The following is an 18,620-nucleotide window of genomic DNA, read 5'->3' as shown; positions in this document are numbered from 1 at the left end:
ATTAAGATAGATGGATTTGCTACAACTTCCCTCTTTATGATGTTTTTTTTTCCCTGCACGTTTGCATATCCTTCTGGTTTTCTAATCACACTTGAGAACTTTACCATCTTTCTGGGCACAAATTGATGGCTGAAGATATGCTACGCTCCAATAAAAAGAAAATGAAGATTTTGCAAGAGCATTTATAGGCTTTGAGTGGAGAGGACAGTACATACTTCCTGAGGTCTGATAATTCTGGTTTTATGAGGAAATAGTCCTGGGACCATAGCACCATGGATGTGGTAGGCGAAAATGAGGCCCTGCAGCAATTCTTTGAAGGTAAGAGGCAGTTTCTAATGTGAAGTTGCTATTTCTGAAAAATGCTCACTATCACTGTTTTACCTTTTTCTGAATTCACTCAAACTTTGTCTGGAAAGAAATGCTATCATTCTTAGATAAATGTCCTGAAATCGGAAGTGGAGGTTTATTTGCTACATTGGTAACAAAAATAAATGGTACAGATAGTGATGCTTTAAAATAAAGGAATTCCATTTTATAGCTTGGTTGTTAAGAGAATCAAGGAATAAACACATTTATATTACTATTACTTGTCTGTGTTTTGTGCCAGATTTTATTCCTTCAAATCCTCTACATTAGAAAAAAATTACAGATATGTCTTATCTCTAAAATTATTTAATACAGCACAAGAAAAATCTAAGATTTTACTTGACATTTTTTTCTTAGTATAATTAAATACAAAACAGCCTAAAACAGCAAGGAACACCTCCCGCCTACACACCCCATTTCCATCTCACTGTTCTTTGTAATACTTTAAAAGTGTGTAACTGAATAATGGTTTGTTTTTGAAGTTGAATATCTTTTTCCCCAAGGAAGAGGTGTGCTATGGGACATGGTTATGTTTTCTTCCTTCTAACAACCTAAAATGGCAATTCAGCTTCTCACATTTAATTGGGTTGATGGATGAATGGTAGGTCTGTTGAAAATGTTAGTAGGGACTTGTCCTGGTGTGCCATCTTTTAGGCGCGCCGTTGGGATCTCCATGTCAGTGTGGCTTCGGTTCCTTGTCAGCTGGACATGCTCAGTTTCATGAAAAGGGAAATATGGCTGTAGTTTTCACACATTTCAAAGCATTTCCCAGGAGGGAGTATGAGAAGAATAAGGGCAGACCTGCTTATTTACAGAATCCAGAGGGCAGTCAGCAGCACCTTGAGAAAGTGCTCTTGGTATTTTCTTGTGCTATGTAAAGTGCTGGCAAGTAGTAGATGATTAAAGGTTAAATGGAATGAATTGAGTACTAACCAGTGACGAACACTAAAGAGTGACAGGTTGTACCAGAGAAATAGTGCAATTCTAGGTCACTGTTGGGAGGAATCAACATAAGGTGGTAGTTTTCATGGCTTGGGTTTTGCCAGAAGTGGCAAGAAGGAACATAAGATCAAGAGAATTGTTACATTATCTCAACCCTACAATCCATCCCATTGAATGCTCTGTCTCGGACAGCGCCCAAGTCAGTGTCGTCCACTTGGGTCATGCTTAGCACGTAGTAGGCACACTAATGTTCCTCGATTGTTCTTGCCTGATTTTACATCCTATGTAATTTTCTTTTTTATTTTTTTTTGAGTTGGAGTCTCACTCTGTCGCCCAGACTGGAGTGCAATGGCATGCTCCCGGCCACCGCAGCCTCGACCCGCTGGGCTCCGGCGATCCTTCTGCTTCAGCCTTCCAAGTAGCCGGAACTACAGGCATGCGCTACCACGCCCGGCTCATTTTGATTTATTGTAGAGATGAGGTCTCACCAAGTTGCCCGGGTGGGTCTCGAACCTGCAGGCTCAGGCAATCCACTCACCTCGGCTTCCCAAAGTGCTGGGATTACAGGCTGAGCCACAGAGCCCAGCCTGTAATTTTCATTTGAGAGGTAGCAAGCTTCAAATTACAGTTGCATCTTTTGTAGAAAAAAACACTGATTTGTTTTATACATGCAAAAAGTCTACCTCATTTCATTATTGAACTGAGGAGAATATTTGAAAATTGAATCTGGTCTACCTTCTGTTTTTTGAAAGAGGTATTACGCCTATAGGATCCCTACACTGTCCTTGTCTGTACTGTTTTTGGAGTTCTCTATGGATATGGTTTCCATAAGTTCCCTACAAAACTTGTTGAAATATCTGATTATTATTATAACAGTACCTTTCTTAGCCCAAACCAACCCCTGTGGCTCCTTTTGAAGCCTATTGGATGAAGAAAGTCTGTTCTTTATGGTCAGCGTTTTTCTTACATTATCTTTGAATGAACAGTCGCAAAATGTGATAGACCTTACAAATAAAAAAATGAAGGCATGAGCTTAAGTGTTTCCCTCTGAAAATCACACAGTTAATTGTCAATTTTTTATTCCCTCTACTCTTCAGCAAATATTGAGCACCTACTCTGTGCCAAGTTCAGCACCCACCTCCCTTAAATGGTAACCTGTAAGGCTTTGCAGTCCTTCTCTTAGCTTTTAATGATTTCCTTTCTCTGTATCTTTTTCAAATCTTCTTTGGAATGAGGACAGCAAAACTAAATATGATATTCTAATAAGGAGGATCAGTTGTTGCATGTCATGCTCCTGTTGATATGTTGCTGTTTCTAATCAAATACAATCCCATATAAAAAACTCAACATCTGAAAAATCAAGAGAAGTTTTGGCAATTTGTCACCCACTTGAAAACCATTTTTTCTCTATTTTTCCTCAGGCTCTTCATTCTAAGAAACTAAGCCCTAAATAAAGTATTTTTCCTTATAAACATCTTTGTATTTAAAAGCATTGGAGTTGGCAATATTATCTTGAATTAAAGGGACTTAATTGTCAAAGTTTATGATGATCTTGGCTCATATCTTAAACTTTCAAATATGGCTAAATCTTTATGGTATGTCTCAGGAAAGTGACAAGTATGGTTCTGGATCTCTGTTAATTCTAATTTGAATCCCCTGTCTGCCACTGATGAGATGGGTAGGCCTGTTAGCTAAAGTAGAAGAGGTAGGTCAAGCTCTTTAGGGATTTCAACATCCTTTGGAAACTCAGACACCATGCAAAATGTTTGACTTTTTCAGTGCAGTTGGTACCACTGCAAGAGAAAGTTGTCAGAAGTCAGGCACAGTCTTTTATTTATAATACCTAAAAACTAATTATATCCGAAATTTCTAATTGTGGTTCTTCCATATAATGGAATATTTTATAGCTATTAAAAATAATGAGGATAAGTAAAAAATGCTTATTCTATTAAGGGGAAATGTAAATGACAACCTAGACTATATAACGCAATTGGATGGATATAGATACATGTATCCTTAGAATATATAACACCTTGAATCTATAGAGATAACTTTTTAAAACAAAGTTTTTTAAAACTGATTTGAGACTGGGCGCAGTGGCTCACACCTATGATCCCAGCACTTTGGGAGGTCGAGGTGAAAGGATTGCCTGAGCTCACAGGTTTGAGACCCGCCCGAGCAACTTGGAGAGACCTCATCTCTACAATAAATCAAAAAATGAACTGGGCGTGATGGCACGTGCCTGTAGTTCCAGCTACTTGGAAGGCTGAGGCAGAAGGATCGCCTCAGCCCAGCAGGTCGAGACTGTGGTGGCCATAAGCATGCCACTGCACTCCAGCCTGGGTAACAGAGTAAGTCTCTGACTAAAACAAACAAACAAACAAACAAAAACAACAACAAACTGATTTGAAAACAGTTACTATATTTACACACATAAATACATAGAAAAAAACGATGATATGCTTTAAGTGTTAATAGTAGTTACCTCTGAGTGGTAAGATTATGAGGATTTTTGTTTTCTTCTTTATACTTTATTATCTAAGTGCTTCATAATTGGAATATGTAATGTTATAATGAGAAAAAAGCTTATTTTAAATAAAGGAGAATAGGTTTAATTCAGCAAAATGCTTCTTCTTATAATTCACATGTCAAGAAAAATTGTTAAAGACTTTGATACCAATTTAAAAGATTACACTGGGTGTCTTCCATAGAAAACTATGCCAGATAACATCATTCTGGGTTATTGGTTTCTATGCAGTTTGTACCTTTCATTGTATCATAGTTATTTTAAAACTTTGCAGATTGTAGATAACCGACATCAACACAAATGATTTTTATCTATAGCTATGCTATGAAAATGAGTTATGGTCCTTAGAAAAATGAGTAGCTTCAGTTAAAACTTGTTTGTATTTATTTGTAAATTTATTCCATGGCACATGTCTATCTATTTATCTATCTATCTCTACTTTTTGAATTCTCATTTGAAACTAGTCCCTTCATTAATTAAGTAGTTAAAGAAAATCGTAGACATGCATTCATATTATATGTGTACAAGAGTCACAGTTTCTTTTTTTTTTGAGTTGGAGTCTCACTCTGTCACCCGAGCTGGAGTGCAGTGGCATGCTCACAGTCACCCTAGTGTCGGCCTGCTGGGCTCAGCCACCCCAGAGTCAACCTGCTGGATTCAGCCTTCCAAGTAGCCGAAACTACAGGCTCGTGCTACCACACCCAGCTAATTTTTTTTATTTAGTGTGGCAGTGAGGGCTCGCCAAATTGCCCAGGCTGGTCTTGAACCCATGGGCTCAGGCAATCCACCTTCCTAGGTCTCCCAAAGTGCTGGGATTACAGGCTGAGCCACCGAGCCAAGCATAATTTTATTTTTAAAGATCTATATCCTTTAACATTTGCAAAGTTTTAAATTAGTTAACTAGGAAACATTGTCAAATTCACCTCAAGTTTGAACAGATTAATAATTACATTTGAGCACTTAACATATGCCAAGCACCATGCCTAATTATGCCGTTTAATTCTTGCAAAACTCTCTGGATAACAAGGAATAATAATTTTTAAAAGTACAGTAAGTCCTGTTCCTCACTTTACTTCATGTGTCTTTGATAGCTATAGCAGAGTGGGGAAAACCACATACTAAGAGTGGATCACAAATAACAGCTCAAGATGGAAACTGGCAGGCTGAAACTCCAGCTTGCTTGCTGAGATTGGTGGGATAGCTCCCAGAACCTGTGGAAGGGCAGGAGCCAACCAGCAGCTCCTGAGATCCACATGGAAGAACAGTCCATTTGGGAAACTGCTGCCAAACAAGCTTCAAACATGTTTTACCCTATCTCTCTGCTTACGATTTAAACTCCCTAGGTAGCCATGATCAAGAAAGGTCAGTAGGGGGGGATTAAGAGCAAACACATCTGCTGTCAAGGAGCCGAACAGGAATGCCATGGAAGTGCCCATGTTCAGGAAAACGGGGAAAATGTGAAGGCTCTCAAGCAGAAAAGCAGTGGCTGAAGTACCCAACCCAGATGGGATTGATGTAGAAAGTCTTCAAGGAAGGTGAAGCTGAATTCTTGAGTAAAAGAGAAATGTAGCTTGGAAATACCATCTATATGGTGTTGGCATATAGTCGGCACTTAGTGATATTTATAGAATGAATGAATGAATGAACAGTGCCAAAGACTATTCAACAAGCCCTTCTTGAATTCTAACTAGCTTTGGGGCACCCAGCAATACCAAATGTATGAAGAAAGAAAGCTCACCCAGTAGCAGAAGGGTTCAGTGACTAGAACTAAGGCAGTTGAGCCCAAGTGTCACCACTTTGATAGAAAACCTAAGATTCCATTATTACCAGAGATAAAATCGTTAATGTCTTAAATGGTCCCTGTGTATTATTTCTCCAAAACGTGAAAGCAACTCTGATTGGCTAATGTTTCTGAATTCCTGAGAGAGGAATCAGAAGCTCTGAGCAGCTAAATGCAGTGCAGAGGACAGAAGCTGTCTAGTGCCAGGGCTGACTCCGACCAAGACTGTATTAGAGGTAAAGAGTATACTTGGCCTCAGAATAAGCTCTCGATTCTCTCTTTCACTTGGGACTACTACTTTCTCACTCTCTCAGACAACAAATGCCCTTATACCTTCTTCCTTTTGTCTCAATAAGACCTGAGCTTACACAGGAAAAACAGATGGACAATGATCTAACACCGCCTTTCACCCCTAGAGAGTCCTGTGTCCAAAGTGCTTGAAACTGTTTTGGACCCTTGAAACTGTTTTGATCAAATGAAGCAGAAAGGCTACCTTCTCCAAAGGCAAGTTTGGCCAATCTCTAATGGTGGGATTTTAGACATCATGTTGCATCTAGTACCTCTGAAATTATCCTGAGGCAGGAGCTCATTGTTCATCTGTGAGGCAGTCTCTGCTTCTGTGTGGAGACAAGATGAACCTGCCAGGAGACTGAGAACAAGGACATACCAAAGACAGGAAGAACCAATCAGGTCATGCAAGCAATTTAGGATTATTCAAACATCTCTATCTGATGCTGACAGGTGGAAAGAAATTATATTGTCTTGGCGTGAAGCATCCAGAATACAGAGGCTGTCGGCTTGGTGCCACCGAGAAGAAATGCCTTTTCTTCTTTCTGGGATCCCCAAGGTGAAGGCAGTTTAATTAGGATTTAAGGGGTATCATAATGGGATTAGAATTGACCTTAGTCACCTCTTGGTCACACGTATGCTGCATTTGAGATCTGTTAGGCTTATCACCATCTTTGGGGATTCCCGGAACAAAGTCACCCAGACAAGCCCTCCAGAGAGGAGACTCCCCCCACCTTCTTGGTGCTATTGATGTTGTCATCTTTTCAACTTTGGCATTAGAACTGTGTTCTGGAAGACTTCACAATGTTTTGGATGCTAAGCATTCAATACAGGGCAATTTTTAGGAACTGTAGATAACCTAAAATAAGAAGACAGTTATCATGAGTAATCTCACCATTTATTGCTAACTATTTTCAGTTTGGTGTGGATCTTATGTTTTTTTAAAAACAAAACAAAAATGGAATCATACTATTTGGACTTTTTTTTCTGAGTTGGAGTCTCACTCTGTCGCCCAGGCTGGAGTGCGGTGGCATAATAATAGCTTACTGCAGTCTTGATTTCCTGAGTAGCTGGGGCTATGGGCACACACCACCATGCTTGGCTAATTTTTTTGATTTTTTGTGGAGATGAGATCTCACTATGTTGCGCAGGCTGGTCTTGAACTCCTGGGCTCAAGTGATCCTCCCTCATTGACCTTCTAAAGTGCTAGGATTACAGATGTGAGCCACTACATCTGGCCTATTTGTACTCTTTAATAATAGACTTTTTCATGAAACATAGAGTGAACATCTCATCATTAGTTATTAATCTGCAATAGGAGTCAGTAAATCTGGTCTGCACCTATTTTTGCAAATAAAGTTTTTTTGGAACACACCTTCTCATGTTATATTGTCTATAGTTACTTTGATGCTGTGATGGCAGCATTGAATAGTTGCAGTGGAGACCATATGACCTGCAAAATCTAACATATTTACTATCTGCTTTTTTACAGAAGATGTTTGCCAAGCCCTGATCTGCAACCTAATTAATAATAATACTTGCTATTTGTTGAGCATTTATTATGTGCTGAGTATAGAATCACACTTAGGGACATGGATTCTGAGTCATTCCCCTGGGTGTGAATCCTAGCTCTGTCATTGACTCCTTTGGGACTCTGGCTAAGTTTATCTCCCTCTGCAGGCCTTAGCCTCTTTATTTGTAAAATAGGGATAATTGCATTATCTCACAGTGTGGTTCTGAAGCACTATGCCTGACACAGAGAGGTCAATGATTGTTAACTCTTATTATTATCATTGTTACTTGACTTTCTTTTTTTCCATTTAGCCTCAAAACAACTCTGTGGTGTATTTTTACCCTCTCATGAGAAAGATGAGCCAACAGAGATTAAGTAACTTACTTAAGGATCATTCAGAAAGTTAGTGACTGCAAGGTCATCATTTGTTTTTTTCCCAATATTTATCCAGTCAGTCAATTGTTAAATCAAATAAAAATGTAGAGATTAATCTCTTAGTGCAACATTTTATTTGTGAAGGAAGAATGGCAATTTGGGGAATACAAGCAAACTGGATGGTCTTCCATATGTCTAAAGAACAAAGAGGAGGTTGGAGGTTTTATACAAAGGAGAATTTTAAACATTGCTCTTTGAGAAAGTTCACTGGCACTAGCAAAGTTCGGGGAGCTGGGAATTTTGATGGGTGAGTGATGGTGGTGGATAAAGTTAGCTTTAGAGTTGCAGTAGATCATTTCAGCAACTATTAGATAAAACTGGTTTCAGATTCTAGTAGGCAGTTTCAGCAGCCAGGCTTGCAGAGAACTTCATTCCTGGAGCAGTATTATGTGTCCTGAATACTTCCCCCCCACAGGCCTCTCGGCTCTGTTTTAGTTGGGTATGATGAGAATGACCCATTTCGTATGATCAATTTTCACACAATCAAAAAAATATTTGAGTGTCTCTCTCCTGAACCAGTTGCTGTCCTAATGGCCAGGTTGTCAGTAATGGACAGGCAGAATCCCTGCCCTGTAGCAGCCCCTTTTCTAGCTGAAGGAAGCAGACAAGGAGATATACAAAAAAGATGGTTTCAAAAAGTCATTAATTATGAAAAATAAAACCAATTGATGATGCAGAGAGCCTGAAGAAGGGAGGAAGAGTGAGTTGCTTGAGCTAAGGAAATCAGGAAAGCTCCTGAGGAGGTGACACTCAAGCTGAGACCTGAAGAGTGACCAGAAGCAAGCCGTGCATCAGTTTGGAAGAAGAACATTTCAGGCAGAGAGCACCAGTGCAAAGTCACTGAACTTGGAGAGATTGGGAATGGGGTGGGAAAGGAACCACAAGGTTGGATGGAGATGGTTGGAGTGTAGCAAGTGATGATGGGGAGGGTGGTAGAAGACGACATTAGAGTCTGTATTTTTATTCTCCGTGTGGAGAGTTTTAAATAGAACAGGGAGGACTTGCAGATGGATGGGATGCAGTGGTGAGGAAGACAGAAGAATCTGTTAAGGGTGATGCCTAGGTGATGGCATCAACAATTGTGGATGGTAGTATAATGTATTCAAATGCGGAAGACAGAGAGGAAGTGCAGGTTTGTGTGTGTGTGTGCGCATGCATGCGCATGTGCGTGTGTGTATGTGAATTATGAATTCAATTGTGACATTTTACATTTGAGATATCTTTTAGACAACCCAGTGGAAATGATGGTAGAGTCAGTTGGATAATTGAATTTGAAACACAGCGAAGCGATTGGGGCTACTTGTATCAATTTAGGAATTATTAGCATAAAAATGATGTTTAAAACCTCTAAGATTGGATGCAATCTCCAAGGAGGAAGTATAGAGAAAAAGGATCCCGGATAACATTTAGGGATCCAAGCAAGAGCAACCAGCAAAGGGATGTTAAATGAGGCGGGAGAAAAACCAGGAAAGTGTGGTGTTAAGTTAGGAAAGAGAAGTGTTTCAAGAAAAATATGGTCCAATATTTTAATTATTTCTGAAATATCAGATTATTGACCATAGGATTTGGGGAAAAGGATGTTGTATGTGACCTTGACAATTGGTTTCCACACAGTGAAGAAGAAAGCCTGGTCACTGGGGTTGAAGAGAGAATGGAAGTGAGGGGCTAGAAACTGATCATGCTTCTGAGAAGTTTTACTGTGGCAGGAATGGAAAGATGGGGCAATGGCTGGAAGGATGCAGAGGCAAGAGGGTTTTTATTTGACAGTTTGTCTGATTTTAAGATGGGAAATGCGAGAACATAGTTTGCTGATGGAAATAATTCAGTGTAGAGGAACCAATGTTCCTCTACAGAAGAGGGATGGGGAATAATTGTGGGAGGGGAACCTTGAGAAGGTGGGAGAGGATAAGATCTAGATCAGCTGGAAAGAGTGTGTCATTAGGTAGCAGAAACTCTTACTCTGATTGTAGTAAGTGGAGAGGTGGAGTATCTGAACACATGCAGGTAGTTTGGTAAATGTCAGAGTGGGAACCTGAGATGAATTGTTTATGCTTTACTATGAAGTTTGAGGGGCCCTAAGAGGAAGCTGGTGGTGGGAGTCTGGTAGGGGACAGTTTGAGGACTTAAAGAGGGAGAATAAGTCACGAAATTATCTTCTTAGAGTGTATATTGGCTTCCTAGGGCTACCATAACAAATTACCACAAACTGAGTGGCTTAAAACAAGAGAAATTTACTCTCTCAGTTATGGAGGCCAGAAATACAAAATCAAGATGTTGGCAGGGTTGTGCTAACTCTGAAGGTCCTTGGGTATGAATCCGCCCCATGCTTCTCTCCCAGCTTCTAGTGGTGGCTGGCAATCCTTTGTGGACCTTGACTTGTAGATGCATCACTCTGATCTCTGCCTCCCTTTTCACATCATCACCATGGCTTTCTTCCTCCATTCTCTTCCCTTCTAAGGACACTTGTCACTGGATTTAGGCCCCCTCTTAACCCAAGATGATCTCATTTTAAGATACTGTCCTAGTCCATTTGCGTTAATAAAGGAATACTTGAGGCTGGGTAATTTATAAAGAAAAGAGGTTTATTTGGCTCATAGTTCCACAGGTGCTGGCATCTGCCTGGCTTCTGGTGGGGGCCTCATACTGCTTCAATTTATGGAAGAAGAAGGGGAGCTGGTGTGTAGAGATCCCATGGTAAGATCAGAAGTGAGTGCGAGGAGGGAGATGCCAGGCTCTTTTAAACAATCTGGTCTCACAGAAGCTAATAGAACGAGAACTCACTCATTACTGTGAGGATGGCACCGAGCCATTCATGAGAGATCTGCTCCCATGACCCCAAACACCTCCCACTAGACCACATTTCTAACATTGGGGATCAAATTTCAACATGAGATTTGGTAGGGTCAGATATCCAAACCATAGTAGCTCCTTAACTTAATTACATCTGCCAAGACCTTTTTTGTTTTTCTTTTTTATTTTATTTTATTTTAAAGATGTGGGGTGCAATTAAAGGTTAGGTATACAAACGTTGATTATGCAGGTACCCTTGTTGATGAGGTGCACCCCTTCCTCCCCTAGAAGTTTCTGTCAACTGCCAATATCACTCCGCCTCCCCTGGCAGTTTCCCATTACCGCCAACCCTTTCTTATAGTATTATGATAATTGTTCAAGGTTCACTTATGAGTGAGAACATATGGTACTCTGTTCTTTGTTTCTGTGATAGATCACTGAGTATGATCGACTCTAAATCCATCCAAGTTGCTATGAAGTCCATATGTTTGTCCTTCTTTATGGCTGCATAATATTCCATTGTGTATATGTACCACATTTTTAAAATCCAGTCTAGCTTCGATGGACAGCATGGTTGGCTCCATGTTTTTGCTATTGTGAATAGAGCTGCAACAAATATATGTGTGCAGGTATCTTTTTTGTAGACTGATTTGAGTACCTATGGGTATATTCCCAACAGGGGAATTGCTGGATCATATGGAAGGTCAATTTCTAGTTCTTTTAGAAATGCCACACTGTCTTCCAAAGAGGTTGCACTAGTTTGCATTCCTACCAGCAGTGTAGAAGCATTCCTTTCTCTCCGCATCCTCGCCAGCATCTGTTATTGTTTGTTTTATTAATGATGGCCATTCTTACTGGGGTTAGGTGGTTTCTCAATGGGGTTTTGATTTGCATTTCTCTGATGATGAGTGAAACTGAGCACTTTTTCAAGTCTGTTGGCTGCCCGTATATTTTCTTTTGAGAAGTGTCTGTTCATGTCTTATGCCCACTTTTTAATGGGGCAGTTTGTTTTTCTCCTTTTGGTGTGTTTGAGTTCCTTGTAGATCCTAGATGTTAGGTCTTTGTCAGATCTACAGTTGGTAAAATTTTTTTCCATTCTGTGGGCTGTCTCCCTGGTCTCTTGATGGTTTCTTTTGCTTTGTAGAAGCTCGTCAATTTGAGGAGGTCCCACTTGTCTATCTTATTTCTTATGGATTGGGCACTTAGGGTTCTGAATAGGAATTGGTTGCCAGTTCCAATTGCCATAAGGGTGTCTCCTGAGTTTTCTAAGATTCTGATAGTTTGAGGTTTTATGTTTAGGTCTCTGATCCATTTAGAGTTAATTTTTGAATATTGTGATAGGTAGGGGTCCTGTTTCAATCTTCTGCATGTGATCAGCCAGTTTTCCCAGCACCATTTACTGAATAGGTTCTTCTCTCTCCAGTGGTTGTTGCCGGAGGCTTTGTCAAAGATGAATTGGTTGAGAAATTGAGGCTTTGTTTCTGGAGTTTCTATCCTGTTCCATTGGTCTGTATGTCTGTTCTCATACCAATACAAGGTTATTTTGATTACTGTAGGCTTATAGTAAAGTTTGAAGTTTGGAAGTGTGATACCTCCTGCTTTGTCTCTTTTGCTAAGGATTGCTTTGGCTATTCATGGTTGTTTATGTTTCCATATGAATTTCTGTATTGTCATTTCCAGGCCTGGGAAGAATGATGTTGGTAATTTAATGGGTATTGCATTGAATTTGTAAATTGTCTTTGGTAGGATGGACATTTTAACAATGTTGATTTTTCCTATCCATGAGCATGAAATATTTTTCTATTTGTTTGTGTCTTCTTGGGTTTCTTTGAGCAGTGTTTTGTAAGTTCTCATTGTAAATGTCTTTCAATTCTCTGGTTAGGAAGATGCCAAGGTATTTTATTTTTGTGTGTGTGACTATTGTGAATGGTCGACTGTGATTTTTATTTGAGTCTCTGCCTGCTTGTTGTTGGTATATAGGAATGCAACTGTATTTTGCACATTTATTTTGTACCCCGAGACTTGGCCAAAGTCCCTCATCAGTGCAAGCAGGTTTTTGACAGATTCTCTTGGATTTTCAAGATATAGGATCATATCATCAGCAAAGAGGGATAACTTGACTTCCTCTTTTCCTATTTGGATACCCCTGGTTTCCTTCTCTTGTCTAATTGCCCTAGCTAGGACTTCCAGCACAATGTTGAACAAGAGAGGTGAGAGTGGGCAGCCTTGTCTTGTTCCAGTTTTCAGGGAAAATGTTTCCATTTTCTGACGATTTAGCAATATGTTAACTGTGGGTTTATCATAGATGGCACTTACTATTTTGAGATATATTCTTTCTATACCTAGGTGTTTCAATGTTCTTATCAAGAAGGGATGCTGGATTTATCAAAAGCCTTTTCTTCATCTAATGATATAATCACGTGGTTCTTGTTTTTACATCTTTTGATGTATTTAATTACACTTATGGAAAGACCTTTTTTCTAAGTAAGGTCACAATTACTGGTTCTGGGTCAACATACCTTTGCGGGGGCATTTTGCAACTCACTACAGAGAGTGAAAAGGCAAAACTGCTAAAGAGATAGTGGCATTGCTAGTCAGTGCTGTGTCCATTTGCGCTATGAAGTCAATTCCTTTAAGTGAAGCCCGTCATGACATTTGTATGATTTTCTCAGCAGCATTCAGCTACTTAGGTATAGGCTGGGAGTGGGTGAAGAACTGAGTTTAACTGAAGTTGGGGCTTTCACCTGTAAGTTGGACAGAAGGAGGGAAGGGAGAGAGTTACAAAGCCTTCATGGGAGTGATGAAGATGAAGAACCCTGGTGTCTAAACTGGGTGAGAAATGAAGTAGTGAGAGAAGGGAGGTGAGAAGCTGTGAAAAAAACGGGGTCAATGGATGGGAGAGCCCAGTAGGTAAAATGTCAGAGAGCAGAAGGGATAAACAGGTCAGAGAATTCAATACTGGGAAACAAGGTATTAGAGTTCAGTACTGCTACTGTTGACACCAGTGCCAAGAAAGCGTCATGAGAGGAACTGGCTGTGGTGAGGTGGAGAAAATATAGGTGCAGTTGAGGAATTAGTACCATTAAAATATTTCGAAGGTTGATCAGCATCAATAACTTAATTAACACTGTGAAGTTTATATAGCATTAACCTTTTAAGTTAAAGACCGAAAGTATAAACCTTTCCACAGTGAAATGCCCTAACTAAATACATCAACATGATTTACTACTATTTTAGCCGTAACACTAACACTTTTCATTTTATGGAGTTTAGAACCCTGAGAGGCTGGGACGTTACTGGATGGATTTGAAGCACCCAGTGGTGATGATAAGAGTAGTGTTGGAGAGAGGAGCCAGATGCTGAGGTATTCAATGAGAAAGGGATAGTGGCCAAGAGGTTGGTAAATACCACTACCAGGAGGTGGCCTGGTCAGTTGGCATTTGCTTCAAAGGAGCTGAAACTTGTGAAGAAGAGAGGAAGAAAACTGGTCTGAGACCAGTGGTGAAGAGCCAGGAGAGCACTACTCCCATTCTCAGGCCCTGGGAACATGCGAGAGAGAAAAACTACCTCTATTTGAGATGCTTTATAATTTAACCATTTCTTATTGTGGACGTTAAAGCTTGTTCTAGATTTTTACCTGTTATACATGTACTGTGGTAGAATTGCTGCCCCTCCTCCCCACCAAATTTTTAGATATTTACTTTGGATGAATCTTTCTAAAACAGATTTGTTGGCACATAGAAATTCTTAAAAATGTTAGGTCTTTTGTAATTATTACCAAATTACCTACTAGGAAGCTTTTTGCTGTTGTTGTTTTAAGGATCTTTCTTTTCTTTTCTTTTTGAGTGGGGGCTCTCACTCTGTCATTCAGGCTATATAGTACAGTGGCATATTACATCTCACCGCAGCTTCGACCTCCTGGGTGCAGGGGATCCATCTGCCTCAAACTCCTGAGTCACTGGGACTACCTGAGTAGCTGGGACTACAGGTGCGTGCTACCATGCCCAGCTAATTTTTTTTATTTTTTTAATTTTTTTGTAGAGAAGAGGTCTCACTATGCCGCCCGGGCTGTTCTCAAACACCTGGGCTCAAGCAATTCTCCCTCCTAACCTCCCAAAGTGCTGGATGATAGGCATGAGCCATTTAGCCTGGCTGAAGATGTTTTGTTTCTTTAGAAACAGGGTTTTCTTGCTGTCACCCAGGTTGGAGTGCAGTGGTGCCATCTGCCATCATGGCTCACTATAGCCCAGAACTCCTGGACACAAATGATCCTCCTACCTGAGCCTCCCAGGTCACTGGGATGACGGCCATTCTAGGAGGATTAAAGAAGTCAATCTGTGGACTTTCACCATCACTTTTGCCTAATAATAATTTGTATTGTTTTTAACTTATAAAAAGTTACTCTATGCCAAGAGTCCTCAACCTGCGATAAGATTCAACCGGGACTTGAACCCTCTGACATTGGATGGAAATACGTACTTGTGTGCACTCACACTTATAAGGAAAGGCTCCATAGCTTTCATCAGATGCTCAGCAAGTTCCCTGACTCAGAACAGTCTAAGAATTACGGCTGTAGTCCCAGGCTGTCAGCCACTTCTATCACCTGCACCCCCCGGAGGAACCAGAGCCTAGAATAGTTATTGAGAGGAAGGTGTGCTCTGAATCAGGCAGGAGATTCTGGATTAGGACACTTTTAAACAATCAAAAGGTCTAGGAACTAGAGATTCTGCTCAGAATGTTGTTAAGGAAAGAGAAAGGATGATCTACCAGTATGATTAAAAGCAGTGATGAAAAACTGTGGTTTTGTCTTTATATTCTAAATTGTAAGTAACAGTATTGGTAATCATTGTACTAAAAACAATATTTTAACAAAAAAGGGAGTGAATTCTTGGAAGTCTGCTCTCAGTCTTACTAGTGGAAATAGAAAAGTGGGTGATGTCTCCTTGAGAAGTTGACCTGACCAGGAAAAGATGATATTTTTTCCGCACTTGGCTTCCTTCTGCCCCCTGAGGCTATTGCCAAACAATTCCATGCCAGAGGCATTTGGGGAGACACTTCAGGGGTCTAGCCAGTCCCAGTCTGATAGGTGGAACCCCCTGGCAGTGAATCAACATTGCTTGGTTATTATGCTTCTAAAAAGATTTTGGGGTGAGTTTTAGTACCGTAGGAATTGATATAAAAGCCAACATAAGGGAAAGGAGAGGGTAATAGAACTCTTGAAGGGGGAGTAATAGCAAAATCACGTTGTCAGTGGGTCAGCAGGAGATTCAATATCTCTTCCCTCAACTCTGCCTCTACCTCCAGACACTCACCGTTATCTTCCTTTTCATCACCAAACTTTGAAAAATATCCACTCTCTTCATCCCTCACTTCTCATTTGCTTTTCAACCCACTTTAATCTGGCTTCTGCTTCCACTTAGATTTCTGAACTTTCTTTTAGTTGCTAGATGACATTAAAAATTTTCCTCCTGGAGTTTTCTGGGCTGTGTCATTGTGACCTACTGTTTACGCATAAAAACTCTCTCCTAGTTGCTTCCTTGGCTTCTTTGCTCCTGGTTCTCATCCAGCCTCTCTGTGTCCTCTCAGGCTCTCTCAGTTGTTCACCTTCCTCCTTGTCTGCCCAAGAGATCTGTTTCTAAAACACTTCTATTTGAGTGCCCTATGGGTTCCCATGGATTGACATATCCCAAACCCTATTGCCAAGTTCTAGACCTATTTACAGACTTAACAGACATGTGCACGTGTCTGAATGTCCTTCAGCTTTCCCAAATCAACATATTCAAACTGGAACTCATTATCCTTCCCCTTCCTGATTCCAATCTTTGCTGCCTCCTGAATTCCCTTCACTATCCAACAAACCTCCCAAATAAGAAACTGGGGTATCACCCTTGAGGATTTCTTCTACACTCTATAGCTAATCATTTACCAAATTCTGTTGCTTTAACCTCAGACACGTCTTTCAGCTGTAATCTCCCCTTTGTTTGAATGCTCATCTCTTGCAAGAGCCTACTAACTTCTCTCCCTGGGCCGACCACCTTCCATGTTGTTATTGGCTCATATAAATGCCATTGCTTAAAAGTTTCTGTTGTACCTCTGTTGCCTGAGCTTGGAATCACGGTCCTAATGTAACATCCCAAGTAGTTTTATCTCCAGGGACTCCCCCATGCTCCCATCTGTGAGGCATTGTGGTGTGGTGGTAAAGAACAGACTCCTGGGTCAGAGTTCTAATGTTGACCCTGCCCCTTGCCAGTTGTGTTAACTTAAGTGAGTTATTTAATGTCTTTGTGCCTCCGTTTTATATTCATATAATTGTGGCAGAACAAGTCCCAGTAAGGTTATTGTGAGGTTCAGATGAGTTAATATGATGAGGTTCAAAACAGTACGTGGATCACCATGTGCTTGTTGTCATTGTTATTCATATTGTTATTTATACACCAGCTATACTGAGCTTTCCATGGTTTCTTGAACACACTCTGTCTCTTCAGAGCACTGGGCCTTTGACTATGCCTTCTGCCCATCATGCTCTTTCCTACTTGTTCAATCAACAAACTTCCCTGGGCAAAGTTAGAAGCAAAATTCTCCATGCTTCTCTAGTGCTTTGTCCATACTTTTGAATTAGCTTCCTTTACATTCGAGTTTAATTTATGTGTTGACGTGTCTGTCTCGCCAGAACACAGTGAGCATTTCCAGGTGAGGACTTGACTTTGTCTCATTATTCTTTGTAGGTTTACTGTCTTAGGCATTGTAGTGACTCAAACTCAAGAAAACTTGTTAAATATGTGGTGCATGAATGAGATTCTTGATCAATGCTTCTTGTGGAAAAACATGGGCCTTTATGGGATTATACTTAGTTGTTCTGTTTCTGCACTTTTTCTTTATACATTTTTTAATTGCATATACATGCCTTTATTAAACAAGGTGGAACAAAAGGACGATCCATGTTTCTGAATATTGTAAAATACTGAGCTTCTATAGCTCTTTACAGCTTATTGACATATTTGTACGATGTCTTTCTCCGCACCATCTATGACATTTGCATTATTTTAAAAAATTTTTTTTATTATAGAGATGTGGGATTCGAGTGAGAATGAACTACATAAGTAGGCTGCATGCAGGTGAAGTTTGGGCTTCTAACTGACCCTCTCTCCCCCTGGTAGTGGGCCTGTACCATTTGTGTTGTCATGTGCTCCTCATCCTTCTCCATTCCTCCCTCCTTCCCCTAGCAGTGCCCAGGGACTGCCGATCCCACCCTTGTGCCAATGTGACTAGTGATCAGGGCCCACTTATGAGTGAGAACATGGGGGATTCAGTTCTTTGTCTCTGTAGTAGTTTACTTAGTATGATGGTTTCTAACTGCATCCAAGTTGTTGCAAAGTTCATGACTTTTTTCTTCTTTATGGCTTTGTTATACTGTATCATGTCAATGTACTGCATTTTCTTTATTCAGTTCACTTTCAATGGGCAGCAAGGTTTTTGTATCAGTGCCAGCTCTGGGGCAGAAGTCACACCTTCCTTCAATGTGTTTTATGTAGATTTCTCTGGGATCTGTTGCCCATAGTAGTGATTTACCTATGTTATAGTGACTCTATTTCTCTGTAAAGGAACTCTTGATGGGCAGGTGGGTAATGGAGGTGGTGTGTTGCTCAGTAGGAAACATGGCAGAGATACTGACTGGGGATAGAGAGGACTGGAAACTAAAGTCTACAGGGAAGAGGCTCAGGCTGTAACTCAAACTGAGTCATGAGCTGAGTCAACAATCAGGATCAATACTTGGAAGTCATTAGGAGAGGTTAGGAGTCACATAGAGTAGAAGCTGTAGTCCTGAGTGAAAGTAGAGTTCCAGGCTCTAGGAAATACAGTTGAGGTCATGGACCTGGGGTTGTAGGAATGATATCGTGGATCGTCTGATTATAGCATCTTCCCCTTCAGAGGCTGCATTTAACAGGCCACCCACATCAGCTGTGGACACTGGACATCAT

The 18,620-nt window shown here is 40.5% G+C and overlaps 1 protein-coding gene across 1 annotated transcript in view; it reads left to right on the top strand.

Annotated features, from left to right (window-relative positions):
• Positions 1-272: 272 nt before the first annotated feature.
• The window catches only part of MYRFL (myelin regulatory factor-like), a 144,666-nt gene continuing 126,318 nt past the window's right edge, over positions 273-18,620 (top strand). Inside the window, exons 1-2 of the mRNA XM_008066631.1 lie at positions 273-318; positions 1,021-1,223. Coding sequence (XP_008064822.1) covers positions 273-318; positions 1,021-1,223 — 249 coding nt within the window. The remainder of the gene's footprint in view (positions 319-1,020; positions 1,224-18,620) is intronic.

Source organism: Carlito syrichta, unplaced genomic scaffold, assembly GCF_000164805.1.
Source record: "Carlito syrichta isolate Samal-C Ts95f unplaced genomic scaffold, Tarsius_syrichta-2.0.1 Scaffold309041, whole genome shotgun sequence".
In the NCBI taxonomy this organism is placed as follows: Eukaryota; Metazoa; Chordata; class Mammalia; order Primates; family Tarsiidae; genus Carlito; species Carlito syrichta.
Note: the sequence above shows the minus strand (reverse complement) of the source record. Positions and strands in the feature narration are given on the sequence as shown.